The 24,614-nt window shown below is 35.5% G+C and overlaps 1 protein-coding gene across 2 annotated transcripts in view; it reads left to right on the top strand.

Moving 5' to 3' along the window:
- The first annotated feature begins 3,665 nt into the window (after positions 1-3,665).
- LOC100313745 (synaptotagmin B-like protein) overlaps positions 3,666-24,614 on the top strand; it is a 72,921-nt gene continuing 51,972 nt past the window's right edge. The window contains exons 1-2 of one of the 2 annotated variants that reach the window (XM_085505851.1): positions 3,666-3,838; positions 4,583-4,883. In XM_085505851.1, coding sequence (XP_085361977.1) covers position 4,883 — 1 coding nt within the window. In that variant the 5' untranslated portion in view covers positions 3,666-3,838; positions 4,583-4,882. 2 annotated transcript variants of the gene reach the window in all.

The following is a 24,614-nucleotide window of genomic DNA, read 5'->3' as shown; positions in this document are numbered from 1 at the left end:
GGGGAACCTTGGTTAAGGTGCAAAGGTGCTTGTGTTCGACCGAGCCTGGTTGACGCCAGGATAGCGCATTAAAATTGCCGTTTGATAGAGAGATGGCCACACGGCCCTGTCATGTAGTCCCAAACAGAAAATGACTTCTATGGCAAAATGTACTATGTGTCAGCACTAGCATTTTGCAATTTGCACTTACAAAATAGAAACAAGTCAGGAGAGACAACAGTGACATTCAATGTCCGGAATTGTCGCCTAGCACAAAAACATTTAAAAAAAACCTTGAAAGCAATGGCCGGAACAGCAGCAGCGCAACGAACGACAATTTGTTATGCGCAGTTGTTTCGTTTCAGTGACGTCATCCATGTGATATACTAAGTAAAATTCACTTGGCGGATAATATACCAAGTAAAATCCATTTTCATTCAATGTCATATCACTGAGTCTCAACCACTCATAGCATGCGTAACAACAATGAGATGTGATAATACAGAATATACATATAATAGCGTGCATCGTGAAATCAGTTAGACCATGATTATATCCCTCAATTGTAGTTCTACTCAATGGTATTATTTTGTAGATATGTTCTTCAAGAACTGGTGGCAATTGTTATTTTCCTGGATCGTTTTCGTGACAAAATGTTTTGACGTGGATGAAAACAAATATGGAGAAAAAAAGGTTTGGAGAGAAATACAAAAATTACATATCTGAAGAAACATACATCATGCATTGTACATCGCTGAACTAAGAAACATCAAACCACCAATGTGCGGTAACATTTCTGAGACATTACTCCATATACAGGTGGTACAAGTGAGATCAATGTTGAAAAAAAAAACATTTTACAGACTGTTAATGTAATAAGTGCTTACAAGAAAGCCAACACGTGTTCTCGTAAATTGACACTCGCAGACACGTTATAACCGGTGATCTCTTTTGTCTGATGACGTCAAACGAAGGAAATATATTGTGGAATTTGTAATTTATCAAGTCGAGAATAGAAAAACGGTGTAGATTGTGTGGATTTTGTGTTTTTTATAGCGGAAAATTGTTCGATCGATTCAATATTAATTCTGAAAATGAACACAATACGTAAATATGAAACATGATTACCATATTACATCGTTATCAGAACGCCGATACCATAATCTCTCACTGTGTAGATTCGCGTACAATACAACTATAGAACGGTAATGTGTATGACACGTATTCCGTATGCTTAATCAGCTATATCGTTTCGAGGCCACTGTAAGAGCAATAAGTATCGTTTTAATCTAGTTTTTTAATCTCGAGTTTACAATTACAAACGGCGCAGTTCAGTTTATCTGGTTTAAAATGATTATTTACGCTTTGACATTTGCCCAGCAAAAAAAAAAAAAAAAAAAAAAAAAAAAAAAAAAAAAAAAAAACACGTATGTGTGATTATGTTCCTCCCTCTCCTAAGTGCGTGATGTAACCGCAGCAATTAACGCTTCACTAATTCTTATTTGAGAAGATTGTACCTTGACCAAGTTGTACGGTATGACGAATATACAATAAAAACTGCGGTAATTTACAAGGTTTCTTAAAAAACGTGACGTTTCAAAATTCAGCTGTATTAGCTTTAGGGGTTTACTGATATGCATACACACAGAGTGACACACAGTATTTAACCTGCGATTAACCACTATTAGCGACGTAAACAAAGTGTAAGGTTTTGAGTTGAAGAAAGCGGAAAGTTCTGTTTCCACGACTGTGACAATCAACCAAATGTGAAGTTCAAACACTGCGGACAGGATTTGATGACCAGTACAAATTAATGTATGACATTTATAATGTGACGCAATATTTATTAAATTGACAATAAGCAAGTGACGACGCGTTTAATGAACCCCATTCGTCTTTATCTGATTTAAATACACGCGTTAAGTTCAGTTGCGTAGAAGGGAGACTAGCAGGTGAGTCACAATTTTGCGTTTTTGTTGGTTTGTCGCAATATTAATCAATGACTGTACGTTTATATGCCACACTATTGCATTTTTGTGGCCGTTCACAACGTGCTTCCTCAACAGTTCAGTGTATAATTGCACATACACGACAAGGCATACAGAAATCAATACTGGAAAGTGGGCAGGACTAATGCTCAATTATTCTCGGGAGCGAACATCCGGGTATTTTCACTGTCTGGTAACCACAATCGGTGAAAACAGCGGTCGAAAACTGAATTATTGAGACTCACTTGAACAGTGTAACAAGATTATCCCTACATGTGCAACATATAGAAATGTTGTTGTTTAGAATTGTCTCGTAGTTCAGTTTGTGCTGTTCACTCGACTTTATCTGTTTCACCGGTTCTTCGACCGCCTTCCTCTGCAGTCTATAGAAATACATGGAGCAGTGGTGCGCATCTTAGCAAAATAGAACGTATTGTGACGTAGTTCCGGCCCGCGAATATGCGTGCCAATTAACTATCACAGTGCAGTTCCGATAATCCATGTATCATCACAGTTCGCCCCAAATAATTCAATCCAAGTTTGTTTGTATATGATCATATATTATTAATGACAAAGTTTTGAACTTTGAACGGTCGAATGCATCTAATCGTAGTGATGATCATTGTGTGTCCATCGATTCTTCTTTTTACATTATGTGTCCAACATTCATTTTCTAATAACAGAGTAACAAAGTAATTACAGATTATCACCGACCTTTCCTTTGACTACTCAATATAAGTAACTGATCAGCGCCCACAGCTTTGTACGCACAACTCGCAATGCTTGATTGGAATACTATTTTTAGGAAATTACGATCCATCGTATGAAGTCAACACTATTGCCATAGTTGACATAGTATGAGTCAAATTTTATAGATATTAAAAGGTGTTTCTCTGGTAAGTAGTGAAGAAAGTAGATGACATTGATACAGTTTAATTAGTTTTTCAATGTGGTAATTATTATTACATTAACATTATCAAATATAAGACTGATAAAAAACATTTGAATCATGTTGTTATAAAACAATTGTGAAAGACAGTATAACAATAACTCATATGAATAAAAATGAGTGTTTAATCATAAAATGCAAGGGTTTATTTTCTGAAATGTTTTCTTTAATGGCACTGTGAATTGTAGTCCTTGCTCATAGCAAAGTCGACTTTTATGTATGCATATTTCTGAAGAAACACGATGTGAAATATGATCACCCCTCACCATGCGGTTTTGAATAATAATAATAATAATTTCTATTGCAAGAAATGTAAGTATAACATGGTATCTTAGCAATACTAAGAATAATCAACAATGGTAAACGAAGTGAGTAAATTATTTAATTTATTCAACGGAAGGTCGTTATAATTAAACTCGTAATAATTAAAGATAGGTAGGGAATATGTTTTTTGTTGCCATTTTTTTTTCACTCGTTTTATATTGAATCTTTTTGGATATGGTTGAACATGTGGTTTAGTGTAGGGTTTTATAGGGTTTATATGCCATGAAGGTGAAAACGTAACCAACTCAGAATCACGAAACTATTCAAGGAGGATCCGAATGCATAAATATTTTATCACAAGTGTATCCACCTGGCCCTGAAAGCAGTGCACATTGTATATCCAGCGATAACCCCCTCTATAAAAATGGTATGACCGTAAGGAGTTGATAACAAAATAAAACCTTCGGCGTGATATATACTCTTGCCGCGCTGTCCGAGCTCGCATGCTTGCTAGTCCGTGGTATCAGCGGCGAACAGAACGTGTGACCAGTTAGCAGTTTATATTTACTTGCTGGCTGACCATAGAGTGTTGCCGTGACTGTGAAACTAGCCATATAGTTACACGGGATTGCATCGGCATATTACGCTGAGTACACAGGTAAGGCGTAATACATTTACTCTTCTGAACATCAAAACAAGGATATGTAGGAACGTTTTGAACGCAGGGTATGCACATGTTTACTGAAAAGTATTAATTTTAGTGATTCGCATTGAACTGATAAATAGACTCAGAGCTCTAAGTTTGTATTATTCTTAAAAATCAATATTATTTGCCTGTTTTATCAGACCATCATTTCTATTGAAGCGACGCGTATATTTTAATGCAAACATTCACCAAATAAATATGGCGCTTCAGCGGGAGCATTGACAATATTCAAAGAAAAACGGACTACGATGAAGAACTGTGTTAATCTATATTAAGATTCTCTGGGGACTCTATTCACATACAAAATTACAACAATTAATTCACTAATGTTTATGGCGCTAATAAATTATTCACACTCGTCTTTGTGCGCGTTTGAAATTTTAAGAAAAGTCTGTTAGTGGCCGAAGGTAAGTAGGACGCAAGCTATGGCAGGAAATATATTTACTGGTATATAACGCATATATTCGCTGTAAATAAGTGCTTTTAATTGTATACTTGTATATGTATATTAATTCTATTTGTCGTATTTGAGTGTGAGTTATTGTATTGCACGATAAATTACGGAAAACATCTCTCGTGCAATTGTGCTTTTTGCGCAGATACAAAGCAACTGACGCACAGGCACTTTTTATGCTTGCATGTGCATTTTTTATATAATATCTGGTCACATGGCTGAATTACGTATCATTTTGACAGCCATATTGTGAAGCAGCTGCGAATGAAAATAGACACAAGACCACAGCGGATTATCAACGGAAACCCACATAAAGACAGCAAGTAATTTGAAACGGAGAAGGTGTATTTAGCCGCACAATATGCAGTGGAACATGCTGGCGAGTTCGGCTCCTCGTTAGAGATATCAGGGCATAGCAGAGTAGTAGACAGGCTACGGCAGTGGATGAGAGAGCACAGCGGTAGACATAGGTGGGAAATTGCCTTACTAATCGACTATTGATCTGTATTACCTCCTTACGCTCCTACCTGCACCTGACAACGAGTAAGTCGTGTTTATTTCATATTGTTTCTTACATATCCCCCACTTGTCGTTGCCTTTCATAATTTATAGTATTTGGCGAGATAGCTATGATAGATAAAAATGAGAAGAACTGTTTCTTCATTATCCGTTGCAAACTTAGTGAGTTTCTTATCAGAGCACAATACAACATTTAATTGCAGCTTATTGATCGAGTCAATGAACGGGCGCGCTAAAGTTGCTTATATGGTCTTAACAAATCCCGCTCGATTCAGATTAACTTCAGGGGTTTGGTGTTTTTCTGAATGTTGGTGAAGTCTCTCCTTCAAACAACCTCTTCGTGCAAAGCGGCGTTCCTCTTGTAATTGTACATGATTGCCGATTGATGATAAGACAACACACTACACTTAAAACAAGAATCGTTGCGTATAAAACATCCGTAGGTATCCAAGAATATCAACCCCCACCTAAGTGTATGCAAGCACATGCACACATACATATCATACATATAAGGTTTAAATCAGAGCGGGGAGACCCACCAGCTTGTTAAATAAAATTTCATAGACATCACGACTCGGCCTTAGAGGGTACTTAGCACCAGGTGCGCACTCAACTTTCAACACGTGGAGTTGTTACTAAATTATTCAAGCTGAACGTTTCAGGGGCCAGTAATGGGTAGTGCTGTAAATCATCGAGGAGGAAAAATGGCGGAATAATAATGCATTGTACATCACAGAATATAATACATCCGGGTATTTTCTCCACTGCTTCTTAACCGTTTAGTGACTGACACGCGATGACTAAAGAAAGGGACGAGTACAAGCGATGTCCTTTCATTTCTAAAGACGCAATATTTTCAAATTCACAACTGTCAGGGTTGAAGGAAAGAGACGCATTATTGTGCAATTTCTAGCTAATGGCACTCAGACACTTCTGTGGCCATTAGAGATGATTCACCCCTGGGAATGAATATCATTAACGGGGGCGTCTCTTGAATACACGTCCACGCACTCTCAATAACGACTTTAGCAGAGGATATTGTTAGTACCAATAACTACAAGTGCATCTCATGAAAGCCACTCGAAACGAATGTAACCCGGAACAAATATGTAAATGACTTCAAGTATCAAACTGTTTGAATTGGATTTACCTAAGTATGTATTATACAAGTATCATGGCTGGAAAGGATCTGTAAACATTTTAGACAATCAAGTGTTTTCGAATTGTCAAATTGTTAGTGGTACTGGTGAAAAGTAGAAGCGCTTTTCTCTAAGACCTAATTCTAAATTATGTTGTTAAAAATCTAAATAAATACTTATTCTAGACTCTAAACTATTTATTAATACTTTTCAGTATTAATTATATTAATGATCTTCAGTGTGAGTAGTACGCAAACTACATACCGTGTAGAGATAAATTTCTTACAATTCGTGGGAAACTTACTTCAAACATCGATCCAAAGAATATATATACATAGCTGAATAATATGACTTCTTTTTGGCGACGGGAGGAGGCGGCTTATGAAACATTCGTGATTCGTGACCGCTCTAGAAGATAATCATATATTCTGTAATTGTTTTCAAAGATCGATGGACGTCAAAAATAAAGTCATAAAACGATTACACATGGAACGACGGTAATGGATATGATAGCGTATATCTTGTCGAGATCGTACTTCTTCCATCATATCTACCTCTCTAATTACCCATGTTGAAGATTCATTCCGTCCACCATTAATATCGTTATCACAGTCTGAATGCGTATATTCAAAATGTCAAATGGCAAGCCTTCTCGGAAGCTTTTCCTGCTGGGACTTAAGGCTGTTAAACTAGTCTGCAGACCACATAATGGCAGCTGCAACTTGGGAGACATTGGAATCCTATTTTGTATGGCGAAAACGTTACGATTAATTATAAGACTTTTATTGAAAACATGAACACAAATATCCGGCGAGTCAGATTCCCTATTCTGACCTTACAGATGGCTTTTAATACTGTCGGATTTTGTTATAATCATGACGGCCCAGACGGACAATTGATTGTTCATTTCACAGGGGGATTGTCCTTGGTATGCGTCGCAATGTATACTTAATCAATACCTATCGGGAAACAAGAGTGTGATAAAAGAGGGTGTGAAATGTAAGATCAATTTGTGCGTGTGAATATTCATGTAAAATGGTTTTCACTTGTATGTGAGGTAGCCGTGGCATGCTAGCATGCTAATCACAACATCATTTTTTACGAATTCGGTAAATTATCAATATCGGTAAACGGCGCATTGCGGTAAAGGTCTCTGAAAGTACGATTAGTAGTCATGAATGTGTCATATCCGGTGTGGAACCAACGTACGTACAACGCCGGTAAGACATTGTTTGTTCACACGGAATTCGAAGGCGTTATGCGGCGACAATCACCTTTTTAATTAAGGTAGACCCTCAATCATAATAAAAAAATATCCAGAGTTTATCTAAATTACAATATGTTATACATTGCGTCAAAAAAATACATTCTAAAAGATATAACATTTAAGGGTATCACCACTGTTATGTTGGTTTTAAATTTAGCAATAGTGACAATTTGGTATGTTTTGATATATTTTGTTATAAATGACATATTGAATATGAATACATCGCATCATAACGCCAATGATATAGTCAACAAAATATTATAAATGATTCTTGAGTTTTTATAGTTATGAATTATTTTAAAAATCTACGTTCGAGAAATAAAACAATCTAGATTCGAGCCATATTCAAGATGGCGGCCGCATATAGTAAATGTTGGTAAATTGATCATATTTATTGCATTACGCTTGTACGCCAGCTGACTCTGTACCGACAAATCCTTCAATATTATTTGGTATTTTTTTCTAAATATAGTTAACCACTAAAATGTCGTTCTTTGTTGGTTTATATCTCTATGAAACAATTTTAAACTAATTTAAGATTACAAAGAGTCCCATCAAAGTACATTTAGGCAACACGTGCCAATTGTCCATATGCAGATTTTGTTGAAAACGATCATCTATTTATCATTTACAAAAAGGAGGCATACTGTCTCCCGTTTTATTTAATAAATTCACAATTTTAACACCATGGAAGTAATTCTATGAATGATATTGTCGTTAGAGGTATCTGCAAACGTGACAGCGTACTCAACAATATCTCCCTAATGTTTAGATTCGAACTACATAATCGTTTTATCTGCCAGACCTACATAGCTAATCAGGCAAATCGTGCTATACAGCATACAAAAACACGTGACATTCAAATCGACGCCCACACAATTTGTTTTCGCTTCTTATCGCGATATTCTTTCATTGAAAAATATTTATTCTGTCGTATTTGACAAATGCTAACAAGGGTCAAATATCAACAGGCATACAATAGCATAAACTCGCAATAACATATTCATCGACTTTTTTTCGCGCAGTAATAGATCCATATCCATAAATAATGCGAAGCAGTGTGTTAATAAATGGTTAAATTATACATAAAGTTATTAATGTACACGTGTCATCTCATGTATCGGTGGGACGTCACTACGTCATTTCCTGTTTGCAGGAAACTCCATTATAATTGGCTAAGATGACAGGAAGTAATCACAGAACAATAGACGCTACAGGCAATGTAAGACACACACACTTTGCCGCAGTGTGCTACAACTTGACATACAATCCTAAAAGTTTAAATTGATCATCTAGTAGAATGCCCTAGGCTGTGTTACCATATGTGTTGATGCGCAACGTGCTACGTTCTGCTTCAGCTAGATTTCCAATCAAGGTGATATTTAATGCATGCGATGTAAATATTTTCAAATTTGTATCTCTCAGCAACGTATTAGTGCCGGGAACATTTATTTTTAAATATAGTTAATGCATTGTGGATGTTTAAATATAGAACACTACATGGAGGCCCCGCCTCCACTAGATAAAAACTAAATCATTTAGAATTTATAAGAAACACATAATGGATGTTTCGATGTACTGTATCTTTGGATTGTACTGAAGATGAATTGGAAACGACAAAATATATGGATTGAAAAATGAAAATGGAAATATTTGAAAATCTCATTAAACTAGAGACAGAGACAAAATAATCATGATAGTATTGTCAGAAGGTATGTCCTTCTTTGATATAAATTTGTGTGCATCACGCGTTGCCAATTTGAAAGGGGTGATACGTTCTGTTTCTTAGAGTCTGTTTATAATATTAGTAGTGAATATATACGACACTTTAGCGGAGTGTCACCCAGTGGTTATATTCGCTCAACGCCATTGTAGAATAACCCATACTAGTGCTACACGAAGTTTCCGATTTCAATCAATCCCGGATTACGCTGCTATTGAAAAAAAGCAGCTTTGCCCACCTGTTCACAAAACGCAGTGTCCTGAAACTACCTAAAGAAACATACATTGCGAAACGCTGATATGTTTTAGAAGCATAACGCGAAGAAACAAAAACACTTTTCTCACTCCGTATTCACTAACTGCACTGTAGCACAAAAATCAACTGCTATCAGAGACTATTAGTCAACAATTTGTCTTCCCGCATTTATTCAGACAATGTGCCAGAACGTATGCCATTTCTTTGTTGCTTTGAGTCCTGGTCTCTTGAAATTGTATTTTCTATGCTTCGATACGTGGTTCCGGCTTTTAATTTTTTATGTCAGCATAATAAATAACATTATAATATACCCCGTTATGGAAGAGCAAACACATTCGTTTAGTTTCGACAGGAATACACTCAGCGGCTTCGGTCATGGATAACAATATCAATATGAAAATGTGTCTGACAAAAACCAACAAAATGAATTTAAAATGAAATTAATTTGAAATGCAAAAGTAATAACATATATGCATATACATTAGTTCAAATTATTTGTCTCCGAGAGAAAAAAATAATTTGTATCATCTGCCATTAAAGTAATATTGTATATTGAATATTAATAACTTTCGAAATTAATTTTCAGTTGTAATTTGCATTATTAAAGCAGTTTGAACGTTGTACAAACATATTTGTAAACTCGGGTTAGTTGAGCCTAAATTGTGCACCGACTAATATTATTTTGTAAATGCAAACCACAAGATAGATAGATAAAATGAGTAGGAAAGGAAAAGCAGTTGCGTTTGAATTTCTGTACCTTTTGTTCTATGATTCTCTAAAAACAATAACAACAACAACAATGTCTCAAATACCGGCGTATATGTTGCCATAGAAACATGCTTAAAATAACCAATCGATATTCACATTCAAAGGCAAACTAAAATACAATACAAACAACATCCAGACACACTTTTGTTATTGCATTCGTCTATGTCTCATCTTGTGTTGGATAGTAACACCCAGGAATATGGGTATACAACACACAAATTAGAGCGGTCCCAATAAACCAATTATTCAACTATTTGATTACAATATCCGAACTAATTTAAAAACGATATTAACATTGTAACGTAATATCCGATGTCTTGCGGTTATACTAGTACTCGATATTCAAAGACTACTGCAGTTTTTCGCCTAGACATTCGACTCTTATGCCGTGTATGTGCCTTCTGATGTTTACCACGAAGGCTCGATAATTTGGATTCCCAGAATGTCCACTGAAAGCCTATGACCTCATTTAAAAGACATTTTAATGATCAAGGTCCTCTTCATCCGGATGCTCCCAGGAGAAGTGCGAGATGCTCTATAATAGATAATAATGTTATTACATGTCTTTACTCTGAGGTAATTAACGTAATAAGAAAGACACAAATAATAATGAATCATTGTCATACCCTAGTTTAAAGATGCAATATGAGCGAGAATATTTTTAGTTTTTCTGTTTGGTCATGTAAATTGATATAGATGGAATATGATTTATTATTTACGGAAACTCTGTTCTTGTAGCACACATTTGAGTATTCATTTGATGAAACAATAACATTCTCTAATACGCATGTGCATGAAAATGTACAACAATCACTGAACATGCGTATTAAGAGTTTTGAATGTCCTGTTTACGAATGCTGCTGCGTAATTCGTAAACGCAACATTTTTCTGTTTATGAAAATTCATAATCCGAGTTCTACAGTAATGGATTTAAAAAAAACAATATTGACAACATATGTTTTCGTTCATATCGCATTTTAATATCATTATTGTGTGTAAACGTGTAGTCAATAACAACCTTTAGAGGTAATTATTTCTCAATATCAAAATCGAACTTCAATATTAAATTATTTTACTTCTCCATCACAGAACGTTTGTATCCAAAACACAATTATACTCCTATATATTAAAATTCCTAAATATTTTTGAAGCAGACGAACAGACGGCTGCGTCAGCCATATTGTTGTTGTTAGAAGCCAATAACAAGACAGTAATGACATGGACGTGAATAATAACACATTCGCTATTCGATAATATCAACTGCGCCGGTCTGGATTAATAATTATCGACACTTATGAGATCGTGCAGTGACCAATTAACGCAACAGTGTTGTGCACTAAGAAATTAACATGTAATATGCACATCAACGTCGAATGTATGAATATGAAACGTATTCGTACAAGCGATCTGAATATCCGAATATTCATTTTGTACGTTGATGCGTTCGTGTTTGTTCTTGTCCACCGTGAAAACCTCTCATTATGCAGAATATATTACAGAGTAATAAATCTATCTACAAATCTTAGCAATATTAAGTTTTTTAAAAACACATCAGTTTTTTAAAAAGACATTCAAGAGTTCCTGTTCTCTTAATAAGATCTGTATTTAATGTCTTCCAATAATTGACACTCAAAGGGTACCTTTGGAATATACAAATTATTCAGTGTGTTCGCTTTTGTTGAATAGCAATGACACTAATTTACACATTTGAAGATTGTAGTCATATCATTTCAGCTCATATAAGTGAATATTTTAAAATAAAATTCTGAGTTGAGTCAATATATAACATAATATTACAGCAACTACTTTACGTAAATGTCGTTGGCTTAATGTAATAAAATAACACTAATGCGTAATTTAATATACATGCTCTAAAAACATTATGTTATGGATAAATTTCACATTTAAAATAAATAGACACTGGCAGACAAAGATAACATTGAGATTTTCTATGTTATCAATGCCGTCGCCTCAAACATGATGCTTGAATTTTTATCCTCTTTTATTATACTCGTGCTTTCTCCCGTCCGTGTCCCCCTGTTCCGACATACGTAGTTTCGTTTTCATTTAAATTATAGATTTGAACAGACATTTATGGTTATAACGTGGTATTAATAACAAAAAATACAATTGCAAGCTCTATTTCTAGTACGTGTTATGTGTTCCAATCTTTGTAGTTATTGTACATAGTATGCATAAACTATTATTTATGTTCAATCTTAGTATATCTAATAAGAATTGAATACTATTAAATCACCACTTAGTATTAAGTTTATATGCCGCCAATTGAATATTACCAATAAAGCAGATCCCCCATAAAACCAAATGACAATATTACGATTTATTTTGACTTAAGTGAGATGCTACAAATGAGCTTGTGTTTTTTTTTTCTTGGTTGACTTTATATTTTTCTAGAGGCTAATACTTTATTTTGACTGGGGCTGGGAAGCTATAGAAATGCCAAAGTATTTTGTACTCCATATGAGTGGGAATTAACTATACGAATTAATTATGACCATCTCCGCATAATAACTGTTTGTTTGATCATTGACGTATTTGTGGACAATTGGTTTTCTTTAAGTTACTGCTAGAGGTATGATACAAAATATATATACAATTATTGGTGAAGCGAAGAGGAGTGATCTAACGAATTACATTATTTTCTTAAAATAATTTGTTCGTTAATGTTATGCTATCTTTGAAGATGTTTTCAATTTAACATGGATTATATATAGACGTAGTTCGGTTTTTTGAAATGCACAGTTTGTACATGCTATTTGGCAACAAGTGCCATTCAACGAATTCGTACTACTGGCATAAACTTGGTTACTCTCAAGGAAAAATTCACCTATATCCTACAATTGCGTAGCATTGTATCGTTAGTGTCATTGTGTATAAGAGTCGTTTGTGACTGGTATTTTCACGCAGATAAACTGGTCACTTTTGTAGCCGGATTCTGTATGGGTTTGGCCACGTATCTATATATGTATAATGTTTTTTTTTTCACAACTACTACAGAACCATGATGATTTACTTCAATTTATATTCACCCTAGAAACAAAGCTCTCATGTAAAACCTGAATATTTCAAACAATACTTGATCAATGCTTTATTTGTAAGATTGTCTCATATCAATTTGTTTCTTTTGATACACACAATGGGAAATGAACTAAAAATTACTATGATATACAGAAGATAATATTTGGTAATCGTAGTCCTAAATAACTATTAAAAATAGCTAGACGTTTCGAGCAATGGCTCTTTATCGATAGCATAGAAGGAAATGTTAAAACGAACAGGTAGAACATAGGAACGTAAGAACGCGCAAGAACTATAAAATAGAATCACCATAATCTATATGAGTTTTTGACCCGTGTTTTGTATGACAACCAATCGATGACGATATATTTTTTTTATCTGGGGTTTCTGAAAAACAGAATAAAGCAAACTATTCTCAAGTAAATCTGATATCCAACTACCATAATTAGATTTTACACTAACTAACAAATCAAATCGTTTCATTGAACAAATATTAATGTGTGTTGCTGAAACTTTTTTTTTTCATTTATGATAAATGATAATTATTAAGCATATGGAGAAACAACGTTGGATATCGTCTCTTCAATCATGTGTTGAGCTGCAGCTATTATTTTAAACTTGCCTGGAAGTTGAATCACGCTTTAATTTGGAAATCTGCAAAAAAAGCAGGTATACCGCATATCCGTTATTCTACCTACATCACTTTCTTCGCCATACAAGACGTATGACCTTTACAATACGTGTATCTTTCTTCTTACTTCGTCGAAAGACAGAATCCGTAATTGAATTGGCCAAGAGGATTTCCTGTTCAACCAGAGGCAGTGCTATTGAAATGCCGCGAATTTCTTCAAGCAACTCGTTGGTGGTATTTTAGTTATTGTCTTTTGATAGAGAAACAAGCGATGTATGAAAATTAAAGGCGTTCTGCACCACTGGAGTTTCAAACGTGTCTATGGCTAACACAATCAAAAAAATATACAAAGCACCACAAATGTTCCAGATAAAAGACAGGGAAATGAACAGGTATTCATCAGTGCTATCGAATACCGACCATATATATTTACTGTTTACTGTACTGAAAATGTTATATCAGTTTATAAGAACCACATTGTTCTTTTAAGAACTGGTATTTCTTTTAGTTGTGTTTCGATCAAGTGAAAGTCGTGGATGTCGCTGTTTTCCATTATTTAGGACTATTTGCAAGGCATGTGTGTCTGGGTTTCTATAATAATAGTTGTACAACAATATAACGGCGCCGGCGTTAACAATTTGTACGATTCCAAACCCATTTTCGTTGGCAATCGTTCGATCATTCGATGTTTAGACTATATAGACTTTTATTCTGAAACATATAACTAGGTCAACTTGACAAGGATCTCTGAATTCAAATGTCACTATCTCTTATTTTGATGCTAACAGTCGTCGAATGCAATTTATTTAATTTGTATGAATATATAACCAAGCGTTAGAGATAAGAGTATACTTCCACTCTCTAGAGATCTTGAGTTAGCAAACGAAGTCATTCCTGGTTTGTTGTAAGAGTAGTTTTCCGTGTTTACATTACCTAATGAGTACAATAATGCGACCGACTTTTACATCACGTGTATTCTGTTTTGATAGAGTTAAAAGTTCGACAAATCTAATTACTTTACATTGCGTACACCACTCTGACTTACATAGGTAGACGTTTCGTGGATTATGCAGTTTTCTCTATTGAGAATAAGCATACTTGGTTCAAATTGCCTATACATTGACAATGTACGCTAATAGTAGATATCTCATGAATGGTACTAAAATATCAAATTTATTAAACGAGTATAGAACTTGTCATTTGTTCCCAGCCATCGGCGAGTAATAAATGAAATTTACTACACGAATCTAATAAATCTCGTATTAAGGGGTCACGAATCATGTGTAACCACTATTTGCATCTTCTAAAGGATCAAAATAGAGTTGTGAGCGCATGTTCAAAACATCATAAAGTGTCTTGGCTCATTTTATCAATGATCGCCGTTCATGAACACCGATTATCGTTAGTTTATCCTATTTCGATTAAGAAATAGTTATTTGTTGGAGTCGTTGCTATAGTTACGGTTTCGAAGATGAATATAATTACTAATTTTGTAGTCAATTTAAACCGTGGCCGTTTTCGTAAAATATCAAAACTGAACTTGGATGAAACAAATTTATGTGCGCGTAAAGTTCGGAGAACTTGAAATGACGTCACAGTTTTTATATTTGAAATAATATTATTACTGAACGTGATATATACAACTATTTTTTTCAAACTTTTCCAGGCTAGATGTACACAATGATGATACAAACAATTCCTGATCTATATATCTGACTGGTGGGCGTGTATTCGTTTTGTGACATGCACCTGCTCGGCATTATTATATTCCACAGTAAAATCCAATATTGATTTCAAATCCCCGTATCCATAGCAATCCGACATTTACACAGCTTATGTTGATGTTGCTGTGAATAATTTACGCAATGATATGTTTTATGCAATTATTAGCGCTAATTAAAAGAAGGCCAACTACCAAAATAGTAATTAGGTTAAAGTGGTCAATAAAACATCACACAGCCATGAAAAATTAAGATCGTGCACAATCAAAAATAAGTAAATTTAGTTAATAATAAACATATAAAGCTTGGCTTTATTTCGATTATCACGTTCGACCTTCAATCAATTATTTCCATTTTAATAGCTTATTTTATATCTACATTCATTGAGACGCTACTACATTGGAATATAATTACTAGATCTCTTTGATATTCTAACTCTCACGTATAATTCGACAACATACAGTATAAAGTCAAATGCATTCACACGACGCGGGGTTTTGTAAGTATGCGATCGAGCTTTAAGGCACTAGAATACAAAAATCGCGCATCACAGACCGTATGAATCAGTAATATCCGGCCTATGAAAATTGAATTTAAAAATGTACTGCACAGAATGAATGAACCCGGAAAATAACAAGACAATACTTTCTCGCAGATGCATCATTTCCCGCAACCGGATTATATTTAGAAAGACTATATTATGCGTATCTACCTATCTTTATTGATTTTTTGGGAGTGTTATGAAAATCTGTTAAATTTTAAAGTTAAATATATATATATAGTTACTATGGTTACAGTAAAATTGTGTTTTGTAACCCACTATGGGGTTTAACTCCAAAAATGAAATATTAACCCCCTGCTGTGGGTTCGCTTGGGAGATAAGCATTGATTTTCTTTTAGATCTGTAGGAACCCTGGAGCATTATCACAGATTATATACGGACACACTAATCAAGTACAGAATAATTTAATTTGAACGAAATCAATGATTCAGAGGTTCCGACTTAAAATTAATGTTTCATGATAACGCTTTACTGTTATATGTGATATTAAACACTATTTATTATGCAATGACCTTCTCTGCGCAGTGGGGAAGGTGAAAATGGTTAGTCGTGTATGCCTATCATTTTTACCAACGTCTACTGCAGGTTTTGTGCGCACCAAATCACGTATATGTATACTATCTTGCTGTAAATGTGAAAGCAAAGAATGGTTTATCGAAATGATGTATATAATGTATATAAGTCAATTTTACTGTTATCTCTCCGAACTTTTTTCTTTACGCAAATTACAAATGATTACTGTTATATAGTGTATCATGCCGCAAAACAATATCTGGCACTATGTAACAAAACGGATTTAGACTCTGCAGGTACGATAAAAAAAACGCAATGGAGATCGGTTTAGTTCCATGAGTGTAATATTAAGTAATATTTGGATATATATATATAGTTACTATGGTTACAGTGAAGTTGTATATCACGGTTTTTGCATTGAATTGATTTAATTACTGAATTTTCACTGCCGACTATGTACAAGATTGTAGTGTAATCTAGTGTGGTGGTTGAATCGTACTCATTCTCGGCTATTTAATGCTTCCTCCATAACGTACTGCTCGAGCAATTTTAGGTTATATTGTAAAACGCGATAAATATTCAAGTAAATATTTAAGTAAATGTTCGCAAAGTACGTGTAGCAAGTATGGTATGGTTAGTGTGAATAAATACGATCATACATACATCGGTATTGATGCAACGTGCTCCAAATCGAAAAATTAATATTCACTCCACTGAACAGCTCAGTTTTCACGACCGGGAGTAGGCCGTCAACGTCCGAGAGAGTCACCTTAGTTTCAGCTATACAAAAGATGATTATTTTCTTAGCCTGTCATTCGTTATTTTTATTTTCACAAGCATCAGCAACCACCACACATACCATCTAGTTGATGGTTTAGTAGCAATTCAACTCTACTGCTGACCTATCATAAAGTACTCTGTACGATATATTGCTACAATATAGAATATTTGCAATGAAATGCACATGCGTTGTAGTAATTAAGTAGACAATAAAATGGCAACAATTCATATATTTATTAATAAATGCTCTATTGTCTGAAACATCGCATTTTCCTTGTAACTCTATCTCTGAATCATGTAGGTTATCGTTTCTTCTCCGTCCATCTGTTAGTTCCTCTTCTCTTCTTTCGAGCACCCGAAGTCATTCTACTATATATATGATTCAGCCTAAAGAATTAAATGTAATAAAATAATATATGTGAACACTTCTGCATATATTTGATACTTGGATGAACGAAATATGGTATCGTATAAATAAAAACCGGGGGCACCCAACACCTTGCTGCATAAAACGATGATTGTGATTTTCCACGCCATTCAGCTCCAATCTGGAAGCTATTATGAATATGAATAGAAAATTTACCAAATGCTTACAACTGAGATTCGTGAATAAAAAATGTAATAAATCGTTCTTTCAAAAGTGCTTAAACTTACTCATCTGATTATAGTTTATGTTGTGAATCTACACTTCTCTTTGAAAAACCAAATGCTTCAACAAACATCCATACACATATTTCGATAAAATTCATTATTTATAACGCTCACCTTCTTGTCTCGACTTCACATTGGTGACAGAATAACATTTAAATTTGAACACACTGGGCACTACAGTTATGTCAGTAAACACACTTCATATATTGTTTTATACACACACACTTAGACGCTAATATGGAATATGTTAATGTCGAAAGTCATTGACCTCTCGTAAGTGTTTTTTTTTATTCAACAAAACGTATTATTAGACCTCATGACCATGAAAGCCAACCAGAGAAGCGCATTACAGGTAGACATATTTGAATGTCGACGTGCTGCCATGTTCGTATGTCTACCCGGGTACGTATCCATCCGGGTACATTCCTCCTAAATGTACCTGATTTACGCCAATAACTTGTCAGGGAAACACAATACGCGGCAATATTCATGAACTATTTGACTATTTTATTGGAAAGAAAACAGGTATTTTGTAGCGATTTCGCGTGATTTTTAGCCGCGCTTTCCGTGCGTTTCGCCAGCGTGCCCAGCTACTCCCTTTGAGACATTCTATCTGCGATTGCACAGTTCGTTTAGCTAAAAAAATTAAGAGTCGTGGACTCTGCTTTGGAACGACCCCGTTTTGTTTTGTTTGTTGTGTATTTTGACAGTATAGTATTTGTTGAAAGAGAATGGTGTTGATATAAACCTATACTCAAACAGTGTGCAGCTCCGTGTACAGCTCGTGTTCTGATGCACAACCTTGTGCCGATTTCAACTCCGTTCGTAATAACTGAGCCATCCCTTAGTTTATTTTTTGCTAGTAATCATATTTTTAACTAATTAAAACACACGATGTACCCGCTTGGCTTTCTCGCAATGAAATAGCTTTTAGAGTACGGGGAAAATTGATTGAGTATTGATACACACTTTTTCATCCCTTCAATGTGACGTTGATGTATTTGATTGCAACTCATATATGTCTTTGTCTTTTGTAATATTTATAAGTTGCCATTCTTTTAAGGATATGGTAGTATTTTTGAGACGACATTCATATTACATGTGTGTACACACCGTGTATTTATATATTCTTTTCGAATGCGTTAATTTTTTAAACGAATAGCAATTGTTATTCGATATTGTTACAAAATTGAAACGAAATTGAAAAATAATACTTGCAATTCAGTATCATACACTAGCATGTGTGGATATACGTATATTGGTAGAATGTTTATTATCGTAACTCTGGTTTCTTAGGGCCAGGGACGTCGTTCAGTGTTCTTCCGTATTTCGTGTAAACAAATAATATATTTTAGACGAGTTATATACGTTGTATGACATTCATATTGAATACGGCGTTTTCTGCATTCAAATGTTTTTCCTGGTTATCACAGTAAGGCTGTGTAAAGTTATTTTTTGGCGGTTTATTAAATATTACAAAAATGAAAATCAGCACAGTTCTCAACCAACCAACCAACCAGGACGGCGTAATCGAATGCAAGACATGATGAAGACGTTTCAATTAGTTCTTTTGAATACATAACCACCGTATTTATACATATACGATGCGTTCTAGATTATATGTTAACTAATAGTGATTGCTCTGGAATCAATTATTATGATGTGAACCCGTGAAGTCGGCGTTCTTTGTTCATTATTATAACAATGTATGTGTGCATTCTCCTAATATATGCCGGAATACAAAATTGCTAAATTGGCAGATTAATTTGATCATCAGGTGGTAGAGAGCATTATAAGCATTTTAGCTTATTCAGAGGAAATTAAAATAATGGTTTTGTCCATGAAGGGGAAACAATAACCCCCACTACAAGGAGCTAACATGTCGTGGCAAACGTCAATGACGTGGAGATTGAATGATTGGATACATTCAAACGAACATGTCCCATGATATGTCGGAACGTTATCTTACAGTAAACAGGCTTGAAAGAAGACAAGCGATCGTGTCTGTCTATGATTGGCCAACGTACATATACGCGACTAAATAATACTTAACTAGACATATTCACTGACAGAAGAGCAGTAGAACTAACGAAGATCGTACATAGATTTCTAGAGTTGTTCTTTTCTGGCAATCTTAAATGCCACCTGAGGTCATTGCCGGTTATCCCCGACAATTAATGTGACCACGTCCTCAAACATCTATCCAATTTGTTTATCTTCTTTATCTTATCTTTGCTTATCCCATTTGTTTCTAAAGAAAGCGTGTTTGTTCCGCAGCTTCAGTCATAAGTGCACGCCTGTGACGCAGGATGAAAAAAAAATAATAAAAAAAAAAATAAAAAAAAAAAAAAAATAAAAAAAAAATAAATAAATAAATAAATAAATAAATAAATAAATAAATAAATAAATAAATAAATAAATATCCCTTCCCTTCCATCATGGCGTACATATATGCGGCCAAAGAAGCAAGTAACATTAGGTATTCCTTAATGTAACGTAATACAATTACATACACTACACATTGCCATTCTTTTGTGTAGTTCGTTGTATAGTTCTGTATTCCTAAAAGATGACAGGCTAGTCACTTAGTCTCAGCTTATAGATATTCATAGTCGCGCTATGGATTGTACGCGGTATTTATTACAACTAAATATACGACTCCCCCACTTTAATGCATTCATTACACCAAGAATAAATGCATAGTGTCTACATTGTATTCCTCTATAATGAATGCATTGATAGCTCTATCTGCATTTAAAGCGGGGGAGTCGTCACCTGCGCATGCGTCAGATGGTCATAGCGTATCATTGTTAACAAACAAGCGTCTACCCATGACCTTCGCGTTTTAGCGTGTGTTGTTATCGTCACTTCGCTTTGGACTCCCGCGCGTGCGCAGGTGACGACCCCCCCCCCCCCTCCGCTTTAAATACAAATAACAAACATATGGACGATTACGCGCGTAAGCGTGCTATAATAAATAAAAAAAAACACGGTTGCCTCCGGGGTTTGACCGGACCCAACACTAAGAAGTTCTCCAAATCTGTTTTAAACTTGTTGGTGTTTTGGCATTCCCATGATGCATTCCTGGGAGGAAAAAATGTATAATAATAATTACGCTGGCTGCGCGTCGGTCGATACTCCCGCTACTGTCTTCGTGCATAGATTGCAGTATCTTCGTAATAACCGCATAGTATTAATTTGAGTGTATGAAAGATCTCTCGATTCAGTAGATATCACGTGTCGTTCGAGGAAATACATACACTTAGTATTGCTGGAAAGGGCGTGCAAACATTCATGGCAGGCAATGATTCCCAGAAAATACATGTTCATCAAATTGCCGTCGGAAGAAAAGTAGAAGCATCTAACTAAGGTTACTCTTCCCGTTTTCGAAGACGCGGTAGTTAAGATACAAAGACAGACGAGTTATGTCTCTTGCCATCGTCGGTAGTACCGCACACATCGATGAACTGATTTGCAAACTAAAAGTCAAACGTTTCAACTAATGCGTCGCAACTTCTCGGGAGAAGGATTGTAAATGGATTACGAGCCTGACGGATGTATACCTAATGGACATTTTTCGCTTCTCGTTTGGGCTATAATAACTATGGGGTGCTCGCATCGTATTCGTTTTTCAATACTTTTCCCCTGACCGCAGTTTCCCGATTAGGGTTTAATGTGTTGAAAGCTACCCTGATATTACTATACTCGATCACAGGGATTGACACATTCATTCAGTCCACACATATTTTGCTTGTCAAATGTAGTGAGTAAGAAGTTTTATTTATTTTAATTTTTTAATTTATTTTTCTTGCGGCAGAAATGTGACTGATAGAATGAAAATAACTAGACTGTTGAGCAGAATTGAAGTGGAATTGCTAGGTCAGTTCAGAAATAGACGCATAAATTCGTGATGCTGTAAAGCAACGTTAGATTATTACACAAAATAGAGTCAACATTGCCAATCTATTGTGTTTTGAAGTGTTTCTTGTAACTAACTTATGACACGCCTGTTCTATATGTCGCGCCCTCTGTCGACAAAAACTTCCCTGACGTCACAACGCATAATCGGGTGAACGCTGTTTCATGTAAAGAGGCAACTACGTTTGGCTGAGTAGGCGTCTCGTTTAGAATATAAAAAAATATCTCCCCAAATAGACATTTATTTGTTATTGATGGACAAAAACAGATCACAGTGTGAACAACCCTTTTACTCATTTACATCAGCGACGTGCCTCATCGCTTGAGGGCGCAACCTATATGAATGGAGCTTTGAGTTATGATTGATCGATTGATTTCTGTACTAAAGTAATTTTGTTCAGACCAATTCTCCAATGGTGAGTTCTATGTAAAGTAAAAGTAAAACCCTGAAAAGGAAACTAACAACGTGATGTATGTTTTATCAAAGGATATATAAAACCTTGTGATCTTATTTAGACTTGCTAAACTTGATGCCTATTCGACGTGGGACACTGGCTACGCATACGTCGTTTACAGGATTTTCGAATGTGCGCAGCGTGACGAGTATATCTATGCAAGCTAACGTCACATGTATTCACTCATCAAGGTCATCCGCGGCCGTTGCCCTGGAAACGCTGCATTTAAATGTGTGTTGCAAGACACAACGCCCGAACGTTCTATATATTTACATTTTTGCCAACCAGTAAAATTATGCCTGATATAACAAGTTCACGATTTACTATGACAACATTGCCCATTATTATAGTTATTGTATTAACTGCTACACATATATTCAATAACATCAGCAGACAGCATGCCATTCTCTCACATTCAGATGCGAACGACTGATCCTCGCCACCCACTGGCAGTCGCTGCGTATGCGCGTGCGCACAAACACACACACACACACACACACACAAACAAGCTAGTGCGCCCTCCTATGTTTCACGTTTCCACATTCGTCATTCTTAAAGCGGGAGGGTCGTAACCTGCGCATGCGCGGCAATTGAGTCCTAAGCGAAGATAACAACACACGCTAAAAACGCAAAAGTTCATGGGTAGACGCTTGTTTGTAAACAATGACACGCTATGGCCATCTGACGCATGCGCAGGTGACGAGGAGGAAGAGGAATATAGTTATCGTCAGTGCATCATCGGGTGTTATTTTCCTGATTAATCCTTACAAAAAATGGAAGGAATGATATTCAATCGGACACAAATGTTAAATCTGGCTATCGCAACCACGTCGAATTTTTTATAGTGTTAAAATATTATAAACCGCTTTAATTTTGCGAGCGGCAGGTATTCTAGCAGCGAAAAATTAAACGGTTTACATAACACTGGTTAGCGTTGGTTTTACTGGGAGATAAGTGTGGTCATATCAATATGATGGCTATATGTGGTTATTGGCTACTGCGTTTATTAAATCACCCATTATTAAAGAAAAATTACAGCTTGCAGATACTCGACTATTTCCGGAAAAGCGAGTCGATACATAACTCAAAACAATAATCATTATTATTATACCCCATAGCCCTAACGGCCTATAAGATTCGGACAATTACCGGTCGATATATTTGAGTATTGACTGCTCAGCGGATAAAGACGTAATATTCGGTTTCTGCGCTTGCGCAGACGTTACAATCGATCTAAGAAATGCTGATTCACTAGTGAGGCTTATCGCCGTTTTTTCGGAGAATAACCTGTAATTTATGAACAAGTATAACTTGTTCGGGTCAGCAAGGTATAATATCAGGTATAACCGGGGGATAATCATCGAACAAAACGATTATATCATTCGGTCTGTCCGGCCATAGTCGCCGCACCGTATACGTAGCTAGCGCTGATAACTTGAATTTCGCCCGTCGTTCCAGGATTTGTTGACGTCATATACCGACGTTTAGTGCTTCTATTTCTTTCATCAAAGTATTTTTCTTATTCGTTGTGTATCGTACAGACATCTGGGCTTCATTAAATTGTTCATTTAACTGGGAAATGTGTTTGCGTTTGATTTTCGTCCAAGTGCTCCAGAGCAGTGTGCATTTTTGTCGGTGTGCGAGCGCGTCGTCGCAGCTTCTGAAATGTCAAACAGTCGCCTGCAACAAGTTGATATCTACAAAAATCTTAAATGTGACAACGATTTTGGAAAGTATTATGGAAAATAATACGACATTTCGGAAGTGTGATGAAATAGCTATTTGTGAATGGAGAAAATGTTAGATGTTGCCTGGGGTACAAATGAATGTACATTTGCCACCACTTTGAACAGACGCATTTTTTTAAAGCAGCAAATGAAATGTGATTGTGTATTCATATGTTCGGGTTATCGACGCTCATTGTCAAATGCATGTCCATTTGCTGATTTGCTGATCGAGAATAAAACTTTAGAATGAACCACTCTGTAAGATCCATGTGCTTAAGACTATGACGTAGTTTCACAAATTTGAGTTTTTAGCAAAACGTATATACGCATTTCTTCTTATTTTCCCCTTCCACTCACCCTGTAATAAATCCAAGTTTAGCAATATTAAATAAATAATCGGCTTGCGCATGCCCAGTTACTGTAAGCCATCGTTCATTACTCTCTATTTCGATCAATCCTTTTGGCCACTAAGTGTGTCTAGCTTTTTCATATTATTTTGTTACTGTTTTCCCAATACATAATGACCCAGACACTGTACTTTATAGATAGGATAAATCATGACTACGCGGAATCTTCGGGGATATAAAGTCGGGAGCAAAATAAAAA

This window comes from Saccoglossus kowalevskii, chromosome 12, assembly GCF_978046115.1.
Source record: "Saccoglossus kowalevskii chromosome 12, keSacKowa6.1, whole genome shotgun sequence".
In the NCBI taxonomy this organism is placed as follows: Eukaryota; Metazoa; Hemichordata; class Enteropneusta; family Harrimaniidae; genus Saccoglossus; species Saccoglossus kowalevskii.
The sequence above is the reverse complement of the archived record's forward strand: the minus strand, read 5'-3'. Positions and strand labels throughout refer to the sequence as shown.